General features: G+C 46.2%; 1 protein-coding gene across 6 annotated transcripts in view; it reads right to left on the reverse strand.

Annotated features, from left to right (window-relative positions):
- The window catches only part of LOC133135231 (serine/threonine-protein phosphatase 2A 55 kDa regulatory subunit B gamma isoform), a 105123-nt gene that overhangs the window by 1655 nt on the left and 82128 nt on the right, over positions 1–21340 (reverse strand). For all 6 annotated transcript variants that reach the window (XM_061252088.1, XM_061252089.1, XM_061252092.1 and 3 more), the window contains 2 exons: positions 11182–11351; positions 7730–7821 (listed from right to left, as the gene is read on the reverse strand). In XM_061252088.1, coding sequence (XP_061108072.1) covers positions 7730–7821; positions 11182–11351 — 262 coding nt within the window. The remainder of the gene's footprint in view (positions 1–7729; positions 7822–11181; positions 11352–21340) is intronic.

Genomic DNA, 21340 nt, shown 5'->3' on the forward strand with positions numbered 1-21340 from the left:
AGAGACACCAATCGGGTGCCTCCCCCTGTTTGTTAGCATTCTATCCCCTCCCCCTCTCAGTTTGCCAAGTTGAGTGTTTGACCAGGATTAGCAGAACTAGGCGGTGTTGGGATGGAGGGTGGGGAAGGGGGGGGTGTTGTTGGACTGTGAGGGATTACACCTGTCAGAGGCATGTCCACAGATCATGGGCTTGTCATAAATCTGCCCCGGGAGATCAGGCCCTGCCTCGCACACGCTCCGCCCGGTCTCTGCGGCAGAGACGCAGCCGGGTAATGAATCCCCCCAGCTTGTCTGGGACCTCCCAGAATGCATTATTCATCCAGCACCCCGTGCACTATGCATTCTCCCCCTGCACTGAGACTGTTAGGCACACACAGGGCCACTTCCTGACATTAATCGCTGGATCATCAGCCACTCTTATCTGGGGAATAGGGGGACAAAATCGATGGGACGCCAGAGAAGGATACAACAAAGGGCGTTTCTGTCCATCCTGCCATAGCTCATATAACCACGAGGTTAAAAAAGAAATGTATATATATTTTTTACATTACAGAGCAGAGCTCCTGGCACTTGACAGGTAGTGACAGACGAGTTAAAAAAACAAAACAAAATAAACTTTTGTGTATTCAACATTGTACTGTACATGTATAACTTTACACCATGCATTCTAACTGAATCCCCCAGTCCTGCGGAACCCTCTAGAACTCACTCTAATCAGTATTCTGTCCACATCCAAAAAACATTATCAGCGGAGGTGATTCACATGCACGAGGCAGTGACATCACGTGCTCAGTAAAAACATGGACTGACACTTCAATATGACAGGAGCAATAAGAAATAAAATGGATGCAATGGCTCCTTTTGACTCCAGTGAGCCGGTACAGGTGTCCGTAGCAAATGACCTGGAGGATTCGAAGAAGTCACATGGGAAAAAACACACTGCTGTGCCATAATATATTAGTTAAAGGGGGGGGGGGGTGGGGGTGTTAAATGAATCCCATTTACCTGCATATTGTCACACCTGCCCACTCTAAATGCACGGTTTGAACAGTGGACTATGGGTTTTGTGTGTTGACTGTGTTTGCATCCGGCGGGGAGCCCCACAGGAGCAGCACGGAACAGGCTTAGCATCGCTCAGGGATATGGGAGGGATGCAGGCGGTTGGGATATAGCATTGTTCGTTGCTGCAACGATTCCTGCTGGTCGTTCCGATCACGCCGGCGGCTAGCGCTCTGCGCATGCGTAGGAACGGGTCTCCTCCTCCCCTACTCTGCGCGCGCTTGTGACTGCGGTTTGACATGAGGCAGCTGGCTGGCAGGTACCTGACGCGTTTCGGAGAGGAACCGCAGATTGCCTTCGCTACAGCAGGGAGCGTATACGAGCAAGCTTTTACGAAGTTCATGAATTCAACGTTCCGAATTCGGGTGAGATTTCAGATGCCAAACTAATTATAAAAATAAAAAAACTCCTAAAGCTATACTTGAAAGTAGCTGGCTCAGCAGTAAGGAGGAAGATAGAACGATAAGAAAATATGCGCACAATGCTTTGTCCTGTCATAAAATTGCTTAGTGAGCACAGTGAGATATTTTAACAGACTGACACTCCACAGCCTGCATACATGTTCAAAAAGGCGCATTCTGAAGCCAGTGGCAGGGAGTCACTGTGTTGAATTCACATCCATCGTCTGACTCTGCATATGCTTTACTTCTTTTACTGGGTTTAATATAAACTCAGAATAACAAAAGTCCATATAAAAACATCCAATGGGGAACTAATACAGTAAATGAAATGTATGTCACAATAACAAAACCAACAATAATAACAATTATAATAATACTACATTTAAGTAGTATGTCTAAAAAATGTTGTCCTGTGCAAATTGACAATGCTCTAGATACTGAAAATCAATGGCCATTTATTTGGTTCTAATCAGACAAACAGTGAGCAGAGGAGATATTTGCTCGGCCCTTTCCATCAATATTAATCACACTGAACACAACGGTTTCGTATTTACACAGCGTCACTTTCAAATTCAACGATCAACTGCGATCCGAGAATGATTTAATACCTGTTGGTTTAAGATTACTACCAGATGCCCTGTCTGAATTCTATACCTGCTGGATCAATAGCATCGTCCTCGACCCTGCATTTGTAATGGTGAGCCCTCTCTGGACTGCTTATGAGCAGTCTTCATCAATAACTGAAGGAGGTCCGTATTTCTGTGGCAGTAATGATCAAGCTAGACCGTGTGCCTAACTGTCTGATGTCCTTCAACCCTCCTATTGACCCCATTCAGTGTTTGACATCTCTTAAAAAGCAGTTAACCTTTTTTTCACCTTGGTACGGTGAATATATTTTCTATTCTGGTGGGATTAAATGGTAAACACGCAAGAAACGTACTCCTTTACCAACTTTGCATACAAATGTGCTGTGTGGGGTTGTTTTGACCCTCTGTATAAAATGTAAGAAAATGTACAACCATTTGTATTATCATCTCAGATTTCTTTGTGTTTGATTCTGGCGGCACTTTCCCAAACAGGTGCCAAACTTCTACTTACTGTACTTTAGGCTCTAAAATGAGATGTTTCCCCACAGAGTTTTCATATTTATGGATAAAGTCAGGCCAGTCATTCGGGAGACAATAAGAGGGCGACACACAAAGTGTCAACATTTCTCTTTTGCAAATGCAAGTTGACCCCAAACATGTCATAAACTCTTAACATAATAGGAGGGTTAATGGAAGGTATTCACAAGACTCCCAAGCAGTAAACAAACACACAGGATTCAGACAGTCCAGTGGCTGGTTCATGCAACATGTGCAGATGCTGTAATTTTTCTCTGGCATCTGCTCGCTGTGTGAAGGACTGGAGAGGGCAGCGTGGGGCCAGAGTGAGGAGTCAGGATGACTGTAGACTCACACATTAGAACCAGTTAGAGCCAAAATGGCGGATTAACTGGCACCATTACAGAGCACCAGCTCCGAGGGGCATCGCGTTAGTAAACACTGCCCCCGCCCCTTTCCCCAAAGTCTTTTAATCGCCCCCTGATCCGCAAATCTAATCAGGCTCATCTCGGCTGTCCCAGCCTCGCAGAATTCCCCGCTTTCCGCTTTGCCCCGGAGTCCTGGCAACGCTCCCACTCCTGTGAACTCAATCTGGCCACCTGATCGCCCCCGCAGTTTAACTGGCTAAATAAAGCCCCCCCCTCGCCACCTCGTATGACGCGCGGGTGTGGTCTGGCACAAAATGGCTGCTCTGTGTCTGCCAAGAGGGAGCTACGGCGGTGGCTGAGGTGAATCGGCCCTTCATTTTAAAGTTGTTAAATCACTAAAATGCCTGATGTAAATATGAGGCCTTACTCAGCATTACAGAACAATGCACTGCAGTGAAGCTGCACCAAACTACACAGTCGCAGTGCAGGATGGCCTTTTTACACACACACACGCGTGCACGAGCGTGTGCGTGTGTGTGTGCCGTTTCATTGGTTCAGCTGATGTCAAATGTATCTGGGAACTGTGCTTAATGTCCTCAGTGGCCCAGCAACACAATCTGATCTATTGCCTATAGAGCACAGGCATTGTTTTACTCTGTGTCTATGTGTGTGTACGTGCGTGAGCGTGTGTGCGTGCATGAGTGTGTGTGCGTGTGTGTGTGTGTGTACGCATTCGTGCATGGGTGCCTGATTGTATTTGTACCCGTGTGCTCGTATTACTCTACTTTTTTAGTGCACAAACGCTTCCATGGGAGAGATAACAGTGAGAGAAAACTAAGTGCTGTGTGATGATGAAAAAACGTACTCGCTCAGCACAAAAAAAAAGAAAAAAAGAATAAGAAAGCAGTTACGCTTTCCTGTCCTGTCAGGAAAATCACTCCGCCACACAAAAACCCGTTTCTTTAATCCTTTAATTCTGCTCACCGCAGCTGCGGACAGCAAGCACAAACACCCAGCGATGGAAAAGACGCGTTCAGGCGTGACTTCAAGTGTTTGTTGAGCATTCGCTTTCTGATGAATAGTCAAACACGTTTTCTTTTTAAATTGATGTTCAAACCTCAATGATGATGAGCAACTGCAAAAATGTTGGGGTTTTTTTCTAGTGGTACAGTAAATGGCATTCACCTTTTGCAAAATGACTCATTTTGGTAAAGGGGGAGAAAAAACAACCTAAAGGGGGCACTGTCTCTTCGATTCCACACCACGAGGACGAAGGGCCGCCCCTCCTCCCCCTCTCCCTCAGCTGTCCAATCAGCTCTCAGTAAACATGAGTGTGAATATTTTAGCATAATCACAGGCGCATGGAAATGACATAAGGATTAAGGAAATACCATGGGACACGAGTGGGGTTTAATTAGGTCAGTTTAAATTGAAAAGGGCTGAATTGAAACCCAGTCTTGCAGGGTGAAAACCCAGACAAGGGAATTAAGGAAAGCCCAAAGCATTCCAGCATAGGGCACCACTGCACATGCACACCGTGATCCTAACCGTCCGCCCAGAACATTGTGAGGGCACATTCACCGGAATGCATATTTAGGACCTGTTCTACCATGGCATTGAGAATTCTGAGATATACACACAGTGAGCACTTTATTAGGTATTTATTAGACTTATTTTTTTAGACTTATTTGTCTTCTGCTGCTGTAGCCTATCGACTTTGATGCGTTGTGTGTTCAGAGATGCTCTTCTGTACACCACCGTTATGTGATGTAATGTGTGGCTATTTGTGTTACTGTCACCTTCCTGTCAGCTTTGACCAGTCTGAACGTTCTCCACTGACCTCTCTCATTAACAAGGTGTTTTTGCTTGTAGAACTGCTGCTCACTGGATATTTTCTGTTGTTCACACCTTTCTCTGCAAACTCTAGAGACTGTTGTGTGTGAGAATTCCAGGAGATCAACAATTTCTGAGATACTCAAACCAACCTGTCTGGCACCAACAAGCATTCCACGGTCAAAGTTACTTAAATCACATTTCTTCCCCATTCATGAAAAACAGCTGAACCTCTTGACCATGTCTGCATGTTTGTATGCATTTAGTCGCTGCCACACGATTGGCTGTTTAAATAAGATTTGCATTAACAAGCTGATGTACAGGTCTACACAAAGTGGTCACTGAGTGTACAACAATTTGATAAGATATGATATGAATGAAATTAAACGAGTAGTGATTCTTTATCATCAGCTGGCCATTCTCTTTGTGCGGTTGTCCCACAAGGACACCATTAGGAGAAACATTACTATACTCTAAATTGAGTTTTTTTTTTTTTTATCATCACACAAATCAAAATAATACTGACTTTTCTTTTTTTTAGCTTTTACCTTTAATACTGAACCTTACACATTTCGTGCTTCACTTGTTCACTCTCTAGATTAAATCATTTTATAACACAGACTGGAGACAGAGACTGAGTTTTTAATATAAAACCAATTGTTGTTCCCTGGCTACGGCTCCTCACGTGTGACCGTTAGCATCTGAGGGCAGGAGGAGAGGATGTCAGACCAGCCCTGGGAGGAGTCTATGTGCATTCTGATTTAACAGAGATCCTCTCACATCCCCCTGCACCCCGGGGCATGAATAATCTCCCCCGCCTCCCTTTCCCTCTCCCCCCGCTCCTTCCCTCCGTCTCATGATCCCTTCTACTCCCTCTGTCTCTTTCATTTCATCCCTCTCTCCATCTCTCCGTCAGAACAAAAGAAGTGATGGCCATTATTCCGTGTGTTCCACCCGTAACAGCCAGAGTGCCCGTTTCAGCGCAATGCCAGTGAAAGACTGACAGATAAAACGCTGTGGGCTACAAACAATAAAACAGCACATTCATGGGCTACTGAAATGAAGTGCCAGGTCTCTACACCTGTTCAAAAATCCTGTCACCCTGAGAGTTATTGGGTAGAGATCCCAAATCAGGTAGGCACATTGAAGATGTCTTTATTTGATGACAACAGTGATCTGCTCACTCATAATGAACCACGATAACACAATAGCACGAGCTGCAACAATTCAATCTGCCAATGATAACATAATTAGTAGTTAATTTCTGGTATAAATATAACTTTTCTTGAGTAATATTTATACCAGAAATGGATATGTAAAATACCACTACAGCCAAATGATTAGAAAAATAAATCAACTTGACAATGATCTTATTGATGATCACTCCCAAGCTAATGCACAGTTACTAGCTGTTAGCAGGGCATTGCCACCAGAGTTACAGAATATTTATAAACGATTATGTCATGTATGTATTACATTTGATTGGCAGAATTACCAAAGCAACTCGGGTCCCATCACGTATGTCTACATTTCATATATGATGAACTGAGATTTATTTTAATGCACCATTTATGCTACATTTTAATACAAAAGTGCATTACTGTTGTACAACTTAAGTTACACATTATTAGCAAGTTATGATGTTATGCAAGTCACCCATGGTATTGGATGTCTTTGGAGCAAATAAGGAATAATAAAATAGCAGAATACACGTTTTCATTCATTATGGATTTCATGTTTTCAGGTAGCTTCTTCTCTCCGTAGGATTCCCATGGGAATGCCACTGGGCAGAATGTGGGTGGAAGGTTAAAATAGCCATTCAGCTTCACTTAAGTCATTTTATAAGAAACCACCGCATAGTTCACCAGGTCTGTAGCCCCTCTTCAAAGTGAAATGAAGACCAGGCAAAAAAAAAAAATGGAAAAGACAGCACTAACCCTTTTCCAGTATTATAGCCCTGCATGAAATTAATATAAGCTGTCATTTAACGGGACAATACATATCAAAAACTTAAAAGGTCACTCATGACTGAAACTGCGTGTCGGCAATACGCTGCGCTGAAATGTTGGTTTTCGGATTTGAGCGTTTGGAAGAGAATAATTGAATCGTTCAATGTCGGCTCTCCACCTGGGCCTTTTTACAAGCCCCGGCTTAATACAGCAGTCCTCACGACAATACCCTCTTTATTGAAATAATAATTTGGCTCTCCTTTGGCTGGAAAGGCAGGATTTGATTCGCTCTGTTGTAGCAGAGAGAGATGACCCAGCCTTCCTGCCTCCATACAAGGGGGCAAGGCTGTTCTGCTCTTGCGAGAGATAGAGGGAGAATGGGAGGGGCCAACTGGTGTCGGGGGGTAATTGAGCGTTCGGGTCTGAAGGACGTTTCTACAGGGTCGTATTGTTATACCCGTACATAAAAGGATGAATTGAGCCAGGAACACTGTTCCCCATTGTACAGGGGCCTGGGTTTTTTTTTTTTTTTTTTACTTCCTGTAATAAAAATCAGTTTGATTAAGAGATGCCCCGTGTGTAGTCTATATGCCAGCTCTATTTAACAGATTACATCACTATAGCAATGCTGTCATCTCTTAATCCGCTCATTGACTTTGCCTGAATTCTCAGTACATGACAGCCCAGAAGATATTAAAATAGTCCATCTGAAAGACTTTAATGATGAGGATGGAGTTGCCACTTATGCAGTCGAAATCTAGCAGGTCATAGTCTAAGGGCTGAAAAGAGTCGGGGCCTTAGGTTCTGTGCTACTAGTTAGAGGCTGACCGAGGTCAAATGCGTAATCGTTTTGGATTCAAAATACTTTTCTGTCCTCGATTGATCTCGCCTCGTGCAATTGGGCCAACCAACAGGACCAGAAGGTAGAGGTTTACACTTTTGAGAGTATTTCATCGGTTCCAATACAGCAGAAAAGCTCAGTAAAGCGTGGAAAAGTATTTAAAGGGAGGACTCACCTATCGGTCCCATTCCAGGCACATTCAAACTTGTCAAAGATGCAGTCGTTCTCGTACAGGGAGCAGAGCTTACTCCGGAGATAATCGTGAACCTACAGAGGAAAAAAATCGATATTTTATGTTCACATACATATTTTAATATCATTTACATGCAGTGAAATAGCACTGGGTATTAATAATGATGTGAGAAATTATGTTAATATTACGATGTTTTAGTGCGAAAGAAGAGCAATTCACCCCACAAACAAACAAGTACTGTACTCGATGTTCATGGTTAAGTGGGAAATGAATATGGATCACAGGCAGCGGAGGATAATTAAGACCTTCACCGACAAAGGCTGAAAATGCTGACCAGGCCCAGCAGAGGGTTTATGGACTGACACAAGCTAAGTGAGACTCAAACCCTGATCACTGAAGCCCACTTTGCTCGTTAAACAGACACGCTCACACCACTTCGACCCGACATCTCCCCAATGGGATTCTGCACAGAGCTCACTGCAGTCAGCAGTATTGCCATTACTCCAGCCTTTTTAAACCGCGCAGTGTTGAGATATAGGGCGCTTTTACATGGGAAATGGCTCATTTGCACAAAACATCTCAATATGCTATAATAAGGCCCCATCACACTCAGCAGCTTTGTATTGGAAAAAAGTTAACTGCAGGAGCTCCAGTCGAAGGAAAACCACAGGATTTATAGGGCTGAAGACACACACACACGCACGCACGCACGCACGCATGTACACACAATCACATGCATGCCCATGTGAATGCGCACACACACACACACACAAACACACATACACACACACACACTCAGTGATGTTACTGTACACTGGAGGTATACTGGCGTCAGCAGTTTGGAGGAAAAGGCAATATATAACTAGACAATTCATCAATCCTGACTGTGGCTGACCTGCAAGTTTACTGAAGCAGGTAACAGGTCAGAACTGATCTAGATATACAGAGCACTGGTGTCTGCACAGCAAGCCTGCTCACCATAAGGCAAAGTCATGCTAATTATATCACAATATAAAATGAGCCATAATCGCACAGATGTAGCAACTGTTGGCGAACATATTGACCACCATTCCTGAAAAGCAAATGTTTCCCATTAGAATCTATCTCTGAAATCTGGATGAACTAAGAGACCTTAAAATCTCAAGTCCGCTTCATTTTCATGGGGTTTCAATGTTCTGTTTAGATACGAAATCGATCCGCCGTTGACATCTAGACTTCTAGATCTGATCAAATCAGACCCCCGAGGCGCTATTGGGTAACGGGGGTGGAGAAATCGATGACAGCCACGTCCACAGGACGGTTTTCAGCGCAGCCTGGCGTCTTTAAACGTGCCGGAAAAAGGACGGAGAGCTCAGCTGAAGCTCATGAGCTACGGGGACATCAGGCCCCGATCCTGGAGAACCGCAACGCCTGCAGGCTTGTCTCATTATTGCTCCTGGAGTCCCGCAGTGACTCAAATATTGATGCACCCAAAATAAATCTCTTCCCCCCATCTCGGGAGGACAGGCCTAATGGTCTAATGGAGTCTTCTCTGGGATACCTGCTGCACTGCAGCCCTCTGTGATCTCAGGTATAACAGCGGGCTACCATCCTTCCGCTATTCTGAACACGAGTTAATGGGAGCTACGCTAAAGGAAAACAATACTGCGTCCTTTGAAACGCAGAGCGCCTCTCTGTGTGCGCCTGTGTGCCCGTCTCGCTCCCCGAGAAGACGGGGGTGTTCCTAATCCATCGGCGACCTCACATCGGTGTACGTAGCCGTCCGCAGGCAGACATTAGCTAATAATCCCGGTGAACAGTCTGGCGAGGGACTACAACAGATCCGCCCTCGTGCCTTCGCTGAGAATTAAGCGAATTCTCCCGTGACGGGCCGCGGATCACGAAATGTGAGCTACGCTAGCGCTACTTCCGTACGATGGCAAAAGAGCCGAAAACCGTCCGAAACGGAGGCTTGTCTTTTTCCAGAGAGCAGGGCAAGCAGGTACTGTACCAGCACAGACATCAAAATAAAACCCGAATCACGCTTGATGCCACAGCTAACAGAGGAGGAGCCAATCTGAAGAGCGCTGAACGAAATACAGATATTCATTATTACTACAGATAAGCTCACGAAGCTTAATACAGGCTGCTGCTACAACTGATGTTTTGTGTGCTGCCCCTACACTCACTCTCACAATCTCTTTTGCCCCCCCCCCCCCCCCACCCACCCCCACCCCAGGTGACAATTCCCTTAACCTACCCCCTCCCCCTTTCCTCTTCTCTCCATCTCTTCCCTCCTCGTTTAACCCCACCCGACTCGCTCTACCCCTCCCTCCCTCTCCATCCCCCTCTCGACTCCCCCCATCTCTCCGGGTGCTGCATTGCAGTTCTGGCCGGGTGTTGGAGCGAGGCTCTTTCTCACAGTGCGGCGACGCAAAGCGTAGCGTCAGCTATAAATAGCCTCCCCCTATCTTTCGAGCGCAGACCCCCCCCTCCCCCCCCGCAAAGCGGGGATGACACGTACGACACAGACATCCGCATGCAGGCACACGCTCCGAAGGAGATGCGCACGCTAAAGCGGGAACTGCCGCGCGCGGTCGACACTGAACCAAATGACTCCGTCTATGGATTTCACACACACATCACAGGAACTGCAGGGATGCGTATGCCCTTGAAATGTATATGAAGCGTGAAATTTCAATTTTCTGTCGATGCGTAATGTAGATATAAATGACACTTATTTTCTCTTGTGTGTTTTGCTCTACTCGGGAGTGATATTACACAGATATTGTATATTGTGTTAGATTAATTAATACTGCCAGGGGAAGGTAAAACAGACTAATTGTAGCAGTGTGCGCTTACAGGGATTCTCTCTACGGAACCCACACAGCGAGGGTACATGTGTTCACTTCACAGAAAAAATGTGCAGGTTGCAGGTATTCACAATGGATAAGCTGTTGGCTATATGTGCTATTCATAGCACTGTGAGGTTCCAGGAATTCGCTCTACAGAATTCAGGCAGTATGGCTAGGTCCAGAAGAAATGTAAAGTTACAGTTATCTGCTACAGAGAAGCTCTAGGTGACCTGGTCCACTCTCAGGAAGTGAGGTGTACCTGTGTGAGGTCCACACACTCTCAGGAAGTGAGGTGTACCTGTGTGAGGTCCACACACTCTCGGGCAGTGAGGTGTGCCTGCGTGAGGTCCACACACTCTCGGGCAGTGAGGTGCACCTGTGTTAGGCCCACACACTCTCAGGTAGAGAGGTGCACCTGTGTGAGGTCCACAGACACTCTCAGGTAGAGAGGTGTACCTGTGTGAGGTCCACACACTCTCAGGTAGAGAGGTGCACCTGTGTGAGGTCCACAGACACTCTCAGGTAGAGAGGTGTACCTGTGTGAGGTCCACACACTCTCGGGCAGTGAGGTGTGCCTGCGTGAGGTGAGGTGAGGTGTACCTGGTAGGTCTCGATGGGCTTGTTCTCCATGTTCAGGTCCCACACCTTGGCCGTGAGGTAATCCCGCGTGAGCAGGTACCGCCCACTGTGGCTGAACTTGACGTCGGAGACGGAGGAGATGATTTCGGAGAAGAAGGACCGGTTACTGGGATCCTCCGGCTCCTCGAAGACTAAAGGGAAGAAAACGTAATTCATAACTCATCCCTCATATGAGAGCAGAAACATGATGAGATATGTTTTATTCATTGTCTGCGTTTTCTGTGTGTTTATTGGACCAGTCTGAAGGGAAGAAAAAGGCTTTGGACTGCGTTCAGCATCATTAAAAAAAACATAAGTCGAGTAATGGGAATTTCTATGGGTCACAAACCCACGGAAACTCATGAGAGGAAGGGTACTCAGAGAACATTCAAGCATAATAAAAGCCAAAATCATAATACTCGCAGGTACTATACAACTTAAAACCAGATTAATCATTTGTTTAGATGCACAAAATCACAAATAAACATACACCGATAATCATTTACTGTAATGTAATGCACTTGACTGCTTGGTGATACCAAAAACAGGTATAATATATCTATAATATAATGTATAATATCAGCTGAAGAATATGCTTTTAGCATGCAGAACAGTGCAACGGTTCAAAAAGCCGGTTCACAGTAGGCTGCCCAGAAATGTTACATTTATTGTATTATAAAATGCTATACAATAACGCGATATAATTGCGATAGGCAGAGCAAATGCAGTATTCTAATATGACATCACGACAGAAATGAATCCTGGGAAACATGCAGCGTCCCCTGAAGGAGGCCTACAGGGAGCAGAATTGGGCACACTCTTGATGGTTATGACTCGGTTGCTTTCACAGAGAGTGGAAAGGTAGCAGGCTCGCTATTATTAGGTTTGTCCCAAGTCAAAGCACGTTTACCCCAGAGGGATTTGTTGTACATACTGAAATTTGGGCTACAGTTTGACGCAAGTTGAGTTTTTCAGTCGAGCGGTGCTTCCTCTCCCTGGTCAGTGTCCCTTCCACACACCATCAGACAGCCAGCCCTCGCTGAAACTGACTTCTGCTTCTGCTACTTTTCTGCGGTTACATGTCTGCCCGTGGGCCCCCTCAAAGCTATTGTGAGGCTGCAATGACACGATAAGAGCGTACGCAACAGCACACGGGCGTAGCGATAACAGTCAGGGGCGCAGTGAGAACGATGGCAGGACTGGTGACTGTGCGCTCAAATGAGGACCTCAACAAGTGTAGCATTACGCAACGTCCTTTGCTAAATTATTCCGAGAATGGCGACACATCTTTTGGCCAAACAAAAGCCACAGTGTTGCCCCTTTGGTTTCCCTCCTCTGCTGCATCGGGAAGCGTTGCTTTTGCCATGGTCCAAATGACAGCAGACGCTCCATCTCTGAGATCTCAATAGGCTAGTGTAAAGCCACATACGGCCATAGAAGGCCCACAGCACAGACTAAAACGTGCCGTGAAGCTGTCTGAATTATATGACGTCTGGGTACAAAGAGCTTTCAGCATTCAAGGTCAAATTGCCAAGTGAATATTAAGCAGGTTGACGTTCAGAGATAATAGATAAGTCCTAGCTTACTTATATAGTACTTTAAATGCTATCACCCAAAGGACAATTATTTTCTGATGCTGTTTATGAATCTCATCAGTCAAGCTACTCTTGTGATTTAATTAACAAGACCTTTATAGTATAATTATACAGGAATAGAGTGAGTCTTTGGGTTTTCTGCGGCATCAGTAAAAGACTACTTGGATGGTGAGGGTTTCAGGGGCTGAGCAGGTTTCTAGAACTAGGAAAATACAACACCAAATATAATTTGTAGCTTAAACACCATTTCATTGAAAACATCATATTTCTTACAAAATAAAATATACTATATGCTGTTATTGACATTGCTTCTCTGGATATGGATTTTGAAGCATGGCTCGACATCTGAGCCTATCTAAACTGTGCTGATGAACACAATCTGTGATTGTGGCACAGACCCACCATGGCTGCCTGCTCAAATCCCCTCGGCACCAAGAACCTGCCAAAAAGGAGGATTTCCAGAAGAATCTGACCGGGCAAACCCCCGAGAGGCAGACTGAAAGGTCAGGAGATTTCCGTGGGCGCAGCTGAAGCAGGTATCGCTCATTCCCCCCGAGACACACGCGATACCCGAACGCTGCCGCCCTCACCCATGACCGCACAAAGATCTGACTGCAGAGCGGTTACGGCCAAACTACACTGCACACAGAGCTCAAGGCCCGTGATTGTTTTTGCATCAATATACACAGATGTGACCTTACATCCAGATATGTATCTATATGTCAAATATAAAATGCATTATGATGATGACAACAATGAATCCTATTACTACTACAACTACTAATACTACTACTACTAATAATGACAACACACTGCTTAAATCAACCCATTGGCTTAGTTCCATACCAAACACAATGTGTTTCAGTGTATACAGCAATGTGCTCCTGTTAAACAACCATTTTCAGCTCTGAAACAAAGACTTCATAAGCTTGTGTGTGTGTATCTGTAAATGGCCTGCAAGTTCCGCAGGGCACACACTCCTACAATTGATGTTTTCTGTGCTCTGCCCCCACACACACACACACACACACACACACACACACACACAGTGCAGGAGTCAGTGGAGCTGCCTGCCAGGCGTTTGTCGACGGAGCATGAGTAATGGTGGTGTAACCGAGGACAATAGCTGCTAAAGCGACCGGCCGCTCAGCTGAGCTTGTTATAGCCGTGCACCCCGAGGGCGAATTCTCTCCATCGCACAGCGGCGCATCACCATAACTCATACTACTGCTTCACCATAAACCTGAAAAAACATTTTCGCTCCCGCGCAACACCCCAGACATTCAGAGGCTTGCACGGGGGGGCAGGCATCTGAAGTGCCGAAAGGGAATGCGTCGGACACCAGCATGATTTATTCATTTGCCTTATTCTCTTACAGATCATGAAGACGCGGGATCTCGGAGAACGCTGCATGTAACCGTCATCCAACCTAGGGCAGAGAACGGCAGAAATGGCAGGCGGAGCAGAACTCTCCGGAAGCCCTGGGCTAAAGAACACGGCTCACAGACAATCAGAATCTGCCCTGCGTTTGGCTCTCCGTCCAGCCAAGGAGACAATCGAGTGTGAACCTCCCAGCTGCTACACTGGTTCGTTCCCGTTAAGGTGAACCTCTATTTTATATTCTTTATCACAGCTAGGGGTAACGCGTTCTTGGCATGACTGACAAACACACAGAGCCGCTTGGTATTCATGAGTTCTGCCGGCCCTTCATCATTGTGTAGTATGTAGGTCACTGTACCAATCTACATATATATGACATTGTGTGTTCAGTTCCCTTTTTTAATAAAAAGTCTGGTGGGTAGAATATAACTGTTTCTTGCAGCACGCAAGTCATCGATGGCCTGAGATGTCTGGATTTTCCCAATACTATAAGATATGTGAAATCTTCGGAAAGTAGCACCATTGACAGAGGAATTGCCACCGAATGTTTCAGAAAGTGCAATAAAGGAATGAAATGCAAAACTATGGTACGTATAATTGAAAACGGAAGGGCAAGGATATTGACGAAATGACAAGGACGGGAAACAGGACACAGAAAACAAACAGATTTATGATGCTTCAGTTGTGCTGAGCTGCACCATTCTGGGGTAATAGAATTTCAAAGCAATTAAAAATAAAAGAGTAATCAAACCCAGTAAACACAAAGCCCAACAGTGCTAAACGGGCAGAAATATTTGCATTTGTGATGAACAGTGTGAAACACGTATAATTGTTCTTCCCTATCGCTAACGTGCTGATAGCTGAGGACGGGGAAGCGCGAGGGCTCGTGCTTCTCACTTCATTGTTTAATTCATTCAGATAACGGCACAGCTGAACAGCAGACGGCCGGGACCAGCAGCCAATGGCAGCTCTGGAGGACGGGTGTTAGGTGAATCAGCGGTGACCTTCTAACCAGATGAGAAGGGAATGACATGCTGGTAATTACAAAACAAGGAAGGGGCTCAGGACCCTTCCATTCAAAACATAACAACCACTATTACTATATAATAAAAAATACGAATAGTAATAATGAAAGAAAACATTATATATAATATATATATATATAACAACATATTATATATATTATTATTATTATATTATTATTAGTAGTAGTAGTAGTAGTAGTAGTAGTAGTAGTAGTATTTTAAACTCATACATGCAGTTGAATTTAAAATGTCTGCATTGAAAAAATTAACGATGACGAAAATGAAAATGGTTGCTCCCTTAAAAACAAGGCATTCACAACTCAGAATCGGCCTTTCCAGACATTGTAAATCCAGAAAATAAGCCCCCATGACGAAATTGGTCTGAAACATCCTCGTTCCCGATGATAATGCACCCCTGTCGAGTCCCAGGGGGCCCGCCTTAGATCCCTGCACAGGCATTTCTCCATACATCAGCCCGGGTCCATATTCATTAGCGAGAGCCGCCGGGCTAATCTGCGCCACAGCTCTCCTCCTGCACTGCATTCTGGTCCCCGGGGGGTCAAAGGTCACCAACAGCAAGGGCCAGGAGGATGCAAAGCCAACGCCCATGAGAGTTGAAGCACGATAGGGTCCGGACAGGCATCGATTGGGTCTCAACCAATTAAAGCCATGGGCTTCGTTAGGATCTACTCACGTTAGATTCCTGAATTAATGGCTTTTCTCCCTCTTAATCCCCGGCCCTCTGTAACATTGGGCCAAAAGCTCAGATCAAAAAAGCCTCCCAAAGCATTCATCCCAGCGTTTTCCAACCATGCCAACTCTTTTACTTCCCAGCCCTGCATGTTAACTAAACTGAATAACTAGTCCTACATCTTTCAGACAAAAGGTTAAGATATCATTGGTCGGCCTCAATAATGACAGATCAATACACTCAGGGTGGAACGCGGAAACCTCGGGGGGCTCGTTGGGTTCTTCCAATTACGCAACAATCTCCCTTTTCGGATCCATGTTAATTTGACAGCCATCTGGTGTGAGACTGTGCCCTGAAAGGGGGCGACACGATCCATGATAATTAATACAGAGCAGAATGTCAGGGAACGCATGCTGCTCGGAGATCAGCGCCATCCAGCTGCCTCCGCGCTGAAGGTAACGCAACATCGCGGACAAACTCTGCTTTAAGGACCTCTGTGCGTCTTTTAATACTGCAGCCAAAATAATGCCGGTCGTAGTGACTACCAGTCAAGAGAACATTGCTGTGACTGTCTTGAGGGATTTTTCATGCTAACTTACAAAGATGCAGCATTGACTTTCATTATAATTCATTGATAAAGCAGAGCATTTTCAGGTTCTCAAGAAATAACAGGTGGATAAACTCTGGATTTGAAGCTGCAACCGTCAGGCAATCGCCGAAGCTCCGTTTCTACTACACTACCACTACAATGCAGTCGCTTCTTAGCCCAGGACATGGGGAAGAGACACAGAACGGGACGACGTGCTCTAAACTGGCACCAATGACACATCGCTAATATTTACACACTTCCCAGGAGGCTCCGCTTGGCACACCCACTTCATTACAGCCAGGGGCACGGCAGGGCGGCCCACACACCGCGAACACGCGCGTTCTGTCACCGCGGGGGGGGCTGACAGCAACGCACTGACCCCCTCCCTCTGTCCTGATGTCCTTCCCCTCGGAAAAGGCCAATTTGGGCTCTGGTTTCTCCCCATTGTCTGCCGCTAATAGGCCCGTTTGCTGCCAGGAACGAAACCAGGGAAATGAGAAGGTATGAGTTTGGGACTACCTGCGGGGCGCCTCCGGTAAGCGGGGTTTTGAGACGGGGGACCTCCCTGAACAGGTGGAGACCTGTCACTGGAGTTAGCCGATTCCTCCACCGACTGCAGCGTGCTGCCTGACAGTGTGGGCGTGGACTGAGTTTTAGGCAGGGTAAGCAGGAGGCCATTTTACAGAGGGGTTGCCTACTGGTTACAACAGTGATTTTCCTCCTCAGTTCACAAAATTCAGATCAAGCGTCATGATAAACCATGGAGGTACGGTTACATTACAGATATTTATCTGATACGTTACATTACTTAACCAAAGCGACTTACAGTTGAGGAGACAGGGCCCAAAAGCTGCATCGATCTTATCATGGCTACACCGGCGGTTGAACCAGTTATGTACCTTAGCCGTTAGACTACGGGCAGTCCCCATTAACATCAAATAACACTAAATGGGATTTGCTGCTAGCAAAGAGCATCTGCTATTACTCATGTTAAATTAATAAGGAATAAGTAATAAGGTTCAGACAGTCAGATTAAAGAGACCACAATGTGAGTTGAGGTCAAACACACCCTTGTTTACACGAAAACAATATTTATTGATTAAAGAGCCAATCATTTTCCAGGCCAAAGCCAAACAGAGTAAAGTCTAAATATAAAGCTTAAACATATAGAGTCCATTTCAATAGAAAAGCTGTATCAACATTTGTACATGGACTGTACACAGCCTCTAGCATCTTTTACCAACATACTGTACAAGGTAGTAACACATCTCTTACAGTAGATACACCAGAAAGTACTGAATCTAGTGAGACCATGAATGATTTATGAATAACACATGAGCTTTATCAACACCAGTCAGTGTCAGTAAACAGTAAACAGTCAGCAAGGGCCTAAAACAACCACAAGGATCTACAATACTAACATCAGACAACGTATAGCATGTTGCCATGACCTACTTGGTACTAATATGGGCTGCCAAACATAAAACCAATTTAACCAATCAACACAAATTTCACCTTAATCTCGGATTAAAAGCTTTGGTGGCACTGTTGCCTCACAGTCAGAAGGTCCTGGGTTCAAATCCCGACTGGAGCCGTTCTGTGTGGAGTTTGCATGTTCTCCCCACACTTGTATGGGTTTCCTCCCACAATCCCGATTAGTCTACTGGGGTGGGCGGGGGCATTGGCCGGGGCGTTGCTGTAAATGAGCATGTGCGCTCAGGCAGCCCACCCTGTATAAACAAAGGTTAAAGTAAAATTAAATTAAATTAAACGAATCAATTTGCGTCGGACTTGCCACGGACACTCGACGGGTCTTCTCATTAAGTGGCGAGCGGAGTTTTCCCGATCGCTCCTCACTAACCGTCCCATTATTTATTAACGGAGCTGGAGGCCCGTCGGGGGAGCGGGGAGTGCAGGAGACGCGGGTACAGGAGCCAAGACCGCTCACAGCTCCGGAGCCCCTCCAAACGTCCGCGGCGCAGAGCAGCGCCACAATTACGCCACCTTGACGAGTCGCCAGTTCATCTCAGAGCCATTACCCACAATCCATCACGGCGACGGCCGGTGCCAAGCGGCGACCCGGTTGGAGGTTGGGGGGGGGAATCAGACATCGCAACTCGTGCTGTTTATGCGCTCAACAGAAGCTCTTACCAAGGAGAGCATGAAACAGCAGAGCTAGCAGCTTATTTATGACGGAACTCAGTAAAGGGGCTATCATCACTCTTTCATTTGATATAAAACAATATATGTATGCATCAGAGCTATGACTTGGTGCCATTGACCAATCTGTTTTGCAGATACAGTATGGCTCGTTAAGTTATGTATGTATGTCTGACAGAAGTGGTTTTGAGAGATCAGCCTTCACAGTTTTGTGAGCGACTGTCACAGATTCTTACCTAGAAGTGACCTGCAAATGTGGAAATGCCCCTAACTGGGATTCAAGCCCATACAGTCCACCCTTCTGGGCATGACATTGGTCTAGTATTCCTACCTGCCACCTTTATACCTAAAACACACTTAAAAAACACTGTCCTTAAAGTCTGGCAATGCTTAGGACCAAAAAGCAGGACAGAAATTTCAAGAGCCATTTCATTCAGACCAGTCACACTGGAATTTAATTCATCGCTATGGCTCCAGGAGCGCGATGGCCTGTTCTCTTCCATCAGAATATCTGCACTGGTGTTTCATTCACACCCCCTCTCAGGGTCGGGGACTGGCACCCCCGCCATCGCCCACCCACCCCCCACCCACCCCTCTCGCTGTCACTCCCCTCCCCCGCCGCCATCGTCACATTCAGTAGCCCGAAGGTCCCTGGGGCGAGCTAACATTAAGCCTCCATTTTCTAACTCACAGACCTGGAAAAATGGAGCTTAATCAACAACCGCAAGGAACCATTACAACTTCCAGCACCAAATGTCATATCCCCTGAACCCGCCTATCTGGGGATGCGAATCCTTTTAATGGCTGTCTAGGCCAGCCCATCGACAGATGGACCTGGTGCCGCTGGCAGATAGCGAGTCACACATTTCAGATATACTACATATAAGGATGCAGACCAGGGGCCTGCTGGTATAATAAAACTGTATATAACAATAATGTGGAATGTAATGGCCATCTTTTCCCCCCTCTCCCCATTAGCATAACACAGATCCAGCATGTTCAGCGTTTCATTATTAGCCTTCAGTCAGAAGGACCCGTTTAATGTGAGGAAAATCCATGTGACCTTCAGCGCGACTGGTCACCTGCCATGCGACTGTCTGGGTGAACAGATTAGCAGAGGAGCTAAAGGTGGCTTTATTTAAAGCGCGCATACGCACGCAGGCAGGCACACACGCACTTACACACACGCACACACACACACACAGGTATGCACACAGACACACGTACACACATGCTAACACACGCAGGCGGGCAGGCACACACAATGGGATGGAATGATCCACAATTACATTCATTTACTGCATCTCCCACATCCAAAAACCCTTGGTCCAATGCCTGAACAGCCGGCCTAATAGCCAGAATCAGATAGAAGCAATTAACATGCCAATCTGTTCAATACTGGTATTATCTCCTCACAACAACTCAAGGGCAACATCACACATCACCAGCACCTGGCTCTGAAGCTGAAACTCACTCGTGCCAGTATTAATTATAATCATCTTCTAGAGTGTAGCGAGGAAATTAAAAGACGGGGAGAAGGACGTCCCCAAAACAAGTAAAAGAAATAAATAATGAACATAATATCTTGGATTTGCATTGCAGGCAAAATGAGACATTGCATTTTTCATACAGTACTGTATTTCAAGTGTTGGCACACCAGCAAGACCGCCCCCACCAAAAAAAAAAAAAAAAAACATGAAAAAAATATATAAATCTGTAGCACCATCATCTAAATGTCTAGGAAATGAAAAAACAGCAAACGGGGCAGAATGTATTAAGATGAAAAATGTTCTTCATTAAAAGGGTACTGCCCTGGGGTGTGTTGGGGGCAGTTGGCTGCTATAGGCTGAACAGGGAAATGTGAAGGGGAGGGGCAGAGGGCAGCAGGGGGCAGTTAGTCACAGTAATGGGGGGCAGCAAAGGGCACTGCACGGGCACTAAGGGAATGTACAGGGGCAAGAAGGCAGCTGGGGACAGGAGGGGGTGGTAGAAGGCAGTAAGGGGGCAGGTGATGGAATGGTTAGTAGGGGGTAGTACAATTGAGTGGGGGCAAAAGGGGTCATAAAACAGAGGCGGGGGGGGTACTGTACAGTATGCCATTATAGGGCTGGTAAGGAACAGTGCAGCCCTAAAATGGAGGGCAGGGGGGAGTCTGGGACAGGGGGGAGACTTTGAGCTGGGGTACTGTGGGGGTAGATTGCAGGGGCAATGTAAGGTTTGGACGATTCCAAGGGCTCTGACTGACAGGGGCCCTCAAAAAAAATGAGAACATACGATTTTCTGGGGTGGTAGAGCCTTGAATGTCAGATTATTTTGTGGGGCCCTAAATCCTTGGTGGCACCCCTGGTTAGAATGAGGGGGCAGCAGGTGGGGGACAGTAGGATGGGACAGTAGGATGGGGCAGAAGGAGCAGGTATAAGGAGGGGGCAGAAGGAGTGGGCAGCAGGATGGGGCAGTAGGATGGAGCAGTAGGATGGGGCAGTAGGATGGGGCAGTAGGATGGGGCAGAAGGATGGGGCAGAAGGATGGGGCAGAAGGATGGGGCAGAAGGATGGGGCAGTAGGGTGGGGCAGTAGGGTGGGGAAGTAGGATGGGGCAGTAGCAGCAGACAGAGGGCAGCAGGAGGGGGCAGCAGGAGGGGGCAGAAGGAGCAGGTATAAGGAGGGGGCAGAAGGATGGGGCAGTAGCAGCAGACAGAGGG

Source organism: Conger conger, chromosome 8, assembly GCF_963514075.1.
Source record: "Conger conger chromosome 8, fConCon1.1, whole genome shotgun sequence".
Lineage (NCBI taxonomy): Eukaryota > Metazoa > Chordata > Actinopteri > Anguilliformes > Congridae > Conger > Conger conger.